This window comes from Herpailurus yagouaroundi, unplaced genomic scaffold, assembly GCF_014898765.1.
Source record: "Herpailurus yagouaroundi ecotype Mexico unplaced genomic scaffold, PumYag 267, whole genome shotgun sequence".
NCBI lineage: Eukaryota > Metazoa > Chordata > Mammalia > Carnivora > Felidae > Herpailurus > Herpailurus yagouaroundi.
This window is the reverse complement of record NW_024412484.1, coordinates 111448-115503: the sequence shown is the minus strand read 5'-3', so window position 1 is coordinate 115503 and position 4056 is coordinate 111448. Positions and strand designations below refer to the sequence as shown.

Below are 4056 nucleotides of genomic sequence, written 5' to 3'. Positions count from 1 at the left end.
GAAAGTCCCCTGAGACCTCCAAGAGGGCTACTGGAAGACACCAGTGGGGCCATGGGATGCCATCCTCTACCTGAGGGGGGTGTGTGTGTGTGCGTGTGTGTGTGTGCACGCGCGCGCGCGCGCGCGCTCACACGTGCAAGCATGCACGCACACACCAGCTCTGTGGGGGCTGAGCAGAGAGGACACTGCACTGGAACAGGGCTGGGGGAAAGCTGCTCACAGAGGACCTTGAAGGGTCTTGAGGGACATGAGTGCCAGGGCAGCCACCCATGTGGCTGCAGGGGCCTAGCGAGGGAGGGACGCAACACACACACCAGGACCTCGTCCTGGCACAGGGAGCTGGTGGTGTCCTCCTCCATGACAGTCAGCCGCCCGGTAGGCGGCACCCGCAGGGACGTGGGGGAGGCTCTGCTTCCCCCCCCCCCCCCCGCCCCCCATACCTCTGTGGGAGGCTCCCGGGGCAGGCTGGCTCCGGTACCGCAGCACAACTCCGCCTTCCGGCCGCTCACGGCGCTGCCTCACCAGGAGCGTGTTGGCTTTGGAGCTGAAAGTCATGTCCGACAGTTTCCCGCACATCTTCCTCCACGTGAGCCTGCCCCAAAGCAGCAACATGTCCCCTAGGAAGTGACGGAGTGGTGAGGGTCCAGCACCCCCTGCTCTGGGTGGGCAGCACGACGGCCCTGGGGTAGACTGAGCTGTGGTCGGGTCCCAACCGTCCCACTTCCTGCCTTTGTGGCTCTAAGTCATCGGACACAGCCTCAGTTTCCTCATCTGCAGAACGGGGACAATCGCACGACAGGCTCGAGATGGCCATGATGATTATTGGGGGGGGGGGGGTGGAGAATGCACTTGGTGTATCCCGCTGGGAACGGGGCAGGCTGGAGTCCTGCTCACCAGTGCCCGAGGCCCCACACCAAGACCGGTGGTGCGTGCGGCCCCAGACGTACCAGTGCTGCAGTTGAGGGAACTCTCGAGGACTTGAACGGTCACCACCTCACCCAGGGGCCGCCCGATGGCCACTACACAGTCAGCCTGCCCTGGGCCTCGCATGTCAATGGTTCCTGTCGGCTCAAGGTGCTGCCGGCCACAGACGCCTGGAAAGGAGGCAGGAGCACAGGAGAACGGAGCTTCAGGGCGGGGCGTTCCCCGAAGGGAGGCCTGGGGTTTTCCACGCTGGGTAGGAGACTGAGAGGTAGGGTGGCTGACAGCCTCCTAGGCCCAGCTGGAAAAGCATTCTTAGGTCAGGGGAGGGGCTGCATGGGTGCAGGCAGGGCACAGAGCCGCTTCCGGATGCTCCAGTGAGAGGGAGGCAGTGTGGACAGCAGCACGTGGCCTTGCGTCCCACAGACCTGGGTCGGATCCTGTGAAACCTCAGGCTGAGGGTAAGGACAGCAAGCTTGCACTCGGCCAGCAGAAGCAAAGTGGAAGGAGAGGGCCAGCCTGGAGCCCCACCTCCCAAGGCCACGCCTTCAGCCCCCACCGCACCCAAGTGCTGCTTTGCAGGATGACCCCAGGAGGTCCCCACAAGGAGGCTGTCCCAGCTCTCCCAGCTGGGGACGGCTTTGCCCACCCTTCCCACAGCCAGCCAGGGCCCAGACAGAAAGTTGAAGGACATAACTGGACACAGCCGGGCTTTCCTGGGGCCCAGGCAGAAGCCCCTGAAGCCGGGGAGCTGGGGAGAGGAGGTGGGCCTGGGGCCGGGGCCGCTCCGGAGGAGCACCGGCAGTGGCTTCCTCGGGGGGCGCCGGGCTGGGGGTCCCCTGCCCAGCGCAGGGCCCAGCCCAGCAGCCCCGCACCGTGGCTGGCTTGGGCAAGTGCTGACAGAAGCGGGCTGGCACCGGTGCCTGGGACCCGGGTCCAAGGCAGTCAGCGTGCCGGTGCTGGATGCCGTCTCCGCAGGAGACAGAGCACTGCCGGGAGACAAAAGAGGGAGTTGAGGCTGACCTCGCCAGAGGGCGTCGAGGACAGCAGTGACTGCTGGCCAGGCACGATCTGATCTCATCTGTGCACAGCCCGGGGGGCGGGCACGCGTCTCCATTCCACAGGTGAGGAGACTGAGGCTCGGAGGGGTTACCTTGCCGGGTCACGGCACCAGCACCCCCCCTGCCCTCCTGCCCTGCGCTGCCCTCGTCTGAGCTCTCGTTTCCAGCAGGACCCGACGCCCAGAGTCCTTGTGCCCAACGCCGGCGGTGGCTGTCTGCTTTGCCTCCATCCCCCCCTCCCGACCGTGAGCGAGATCTTCCCGCAGGAGACCTAACCACATCTACCTTTGTCTTTCCACTACCTGGCGAGGTGACGGCGCCAGAAAGGCAAGGACGGAGACCCGAGTCACCTTCCCCTTCGTGGCCTGGTGTCTCCAGACCTCGGTCCAGACCCGCCCCTCAGGTCTCCAGGCCTCGCCTCGCGTGTCTTCTGTCTCTAGATGCCCTGACTACTTCCTCCCGCCCCAGTCTCCCCCTTCCTTTCAGGGGGTCACGATGAATCCAAGCCCCCAGGTCCCTGCGTATGAGGACCCTCGGCCGACGCACGCCCCAGCTGCCGTGCTCACCTGTGTCCAGGTGCTGACACGCCACCGGTAGGCGCAGTCGGCGGTGATGCAGGGGATGCTGGCCTGAGGCCGTACCAAAGCTACACAGGCCGCCCCGTCCACCTCGACGTCCTGGCCTTGATCGAACTGCACACAGGCCACGGAGCGCGTGGCGGTGCCAAGGCCACAGCTGGCTGAGCATGGGCCAAGGGACACGATTTTCCACCTGCGAGGACAGAAGACCCCAGGGTGCAGCCCCGAGCCCAGGAAGGGTGGGCCCTTCCCGTCCAGGGCTCGCGGATCCTCAGTTATGCAAGTGACAGGGACGGGGGAAGAGACGCCCTTGGATAAGGGAGAACACATCCCAACGTCGGTCGGTCCTGCCCGTGTCGACTTGTGATTAGCCTCAGCACCGCCTTGGCACCACTGACATCTGGGGCCGACGGCTCCGTCAGATGCGGTGCAGGAGGTTCACTCCACCCACTTGCCAGATGCCAGTGGCGACCCCCCTTCCCTGGTCACGGCCCTTAACGTGTGTCTGCACATCTGATTCGAAGGGGCACGGGCACCCCCACGTCTATAGCAGCGCTATCGACAATAGCCAAAGTCTGGAAAGAGCCCGAATGTCCACCGACGGGTGAATGGATAAAAATGTGATTTATATACACTTGCCAATGAAAAAGAATGGAATCTTGCCATTTGCAACAACGTAGATGGAAGTGGAGGGTATTGTGCCAAGGGAAATAAGTCAGAGAAAGACAAATATCGTAGGGCTTCGCTCATCTGTGGAATTTGAGAAACTTAACAGATGAACATAGGGGAAGGGAAGCAAAAGTAAGGTAAAAACAGAGAAGGAGGCAAACCACAAGAGACTCTTAAATACAGAGAACAAACTGAGGGGGGATGGGGATGGGAGATGCGGGGGGGGGGAATGGGTGATGGGCATGGAGGAGGGCACTTGTTGGGAGGAGCACTGGGTGTTATATGTAAGGAGTGAATCAAGGAAAGGAAAGGAAAGGAAGGAAAGGAGAAGAAAAGAGAAGAGAAGAGAAGAGAAGAGAAGAGAAGAGAAGAGAAGAGAAAAGAAAAAAGAAAAGAAAAGAAAAGAAAAGAGAAAAGAAAAGAAAAGAAAAAAGAAAAGAAAAGAAAAGAAAAGAAAAAAGAAAGGAAAAGAAAAAAGAAAAGAAAAGAAAAGAGAAAAGAAAAGAAAAGAAAAGAGAAAAGAAAAGAAAAGAAAAAAGAAAAGAAAAGAAAAAAGAAAAGAAAAGAAAAAGGAAAAGAAAAGAAAAAAGAAAAGAAAAGAAAAGAAAAAAGAAAAGAAAAGAAAAGAAAAAAGAAAAGAAAAAAGAAAAGAAAAAAGAAAAGAAACGAAAAGAAAAGAAAAGAGAAAAGAAAAGAAAAGAAAAAAGAAAAGAAAAGAAAAGAAAAGAAAAGAAAAAAGAAAAGAAAAGAAAAAAGAAAAGAAAAGAAAAGAAAAGAAAAGAAAAGAAAAAAGAAAAGAAAAGAAAAGAGAAAAGAAAAGAAAAGAA

At 57.8% G+C, this 4056-nt stretch overlaps 1 protein-coding gene across 8 annotated transcripts in view; it reads right to left on the bottom strand.

Annotated features, from left to right (window-relative positions):
• The window catches only part of ADAMTS13 (ADAM metallopeptidase with thrombospondin type 1 motif 13), a 37314-nt gene that overhangs the window by 1845 nt on the left and 31413 nt on the right, over window positions 1-4056 (bottom strand). For 7 of the 8 annotated variants that reach the window (XM_040461489.1, XM_040461488.1, XM_040461492.1 and 4 more), the window contains 4 exons: window positions 2549-2753; window positions 1619-1910; window positions 948-1094; window positions 441-617 (listed from right to left, as the gene is read on the bottom strand). In XM_040461489.1, the coding sequence (XP_040317423.1) occupies window positions 441-617; window positions 948-1094; window positions 1619-1910; window positions 2549-2753 (821 nt within the window). Of the gene's footprint in view, window positions 1-440; window positions 618-947; window positions 1095-1618; window positions 1911-2548; window positions 2754-4056 lie in introns of those variants that run through there. The other variant, XM_040461496.1, reaches the window with a different exon arrangement.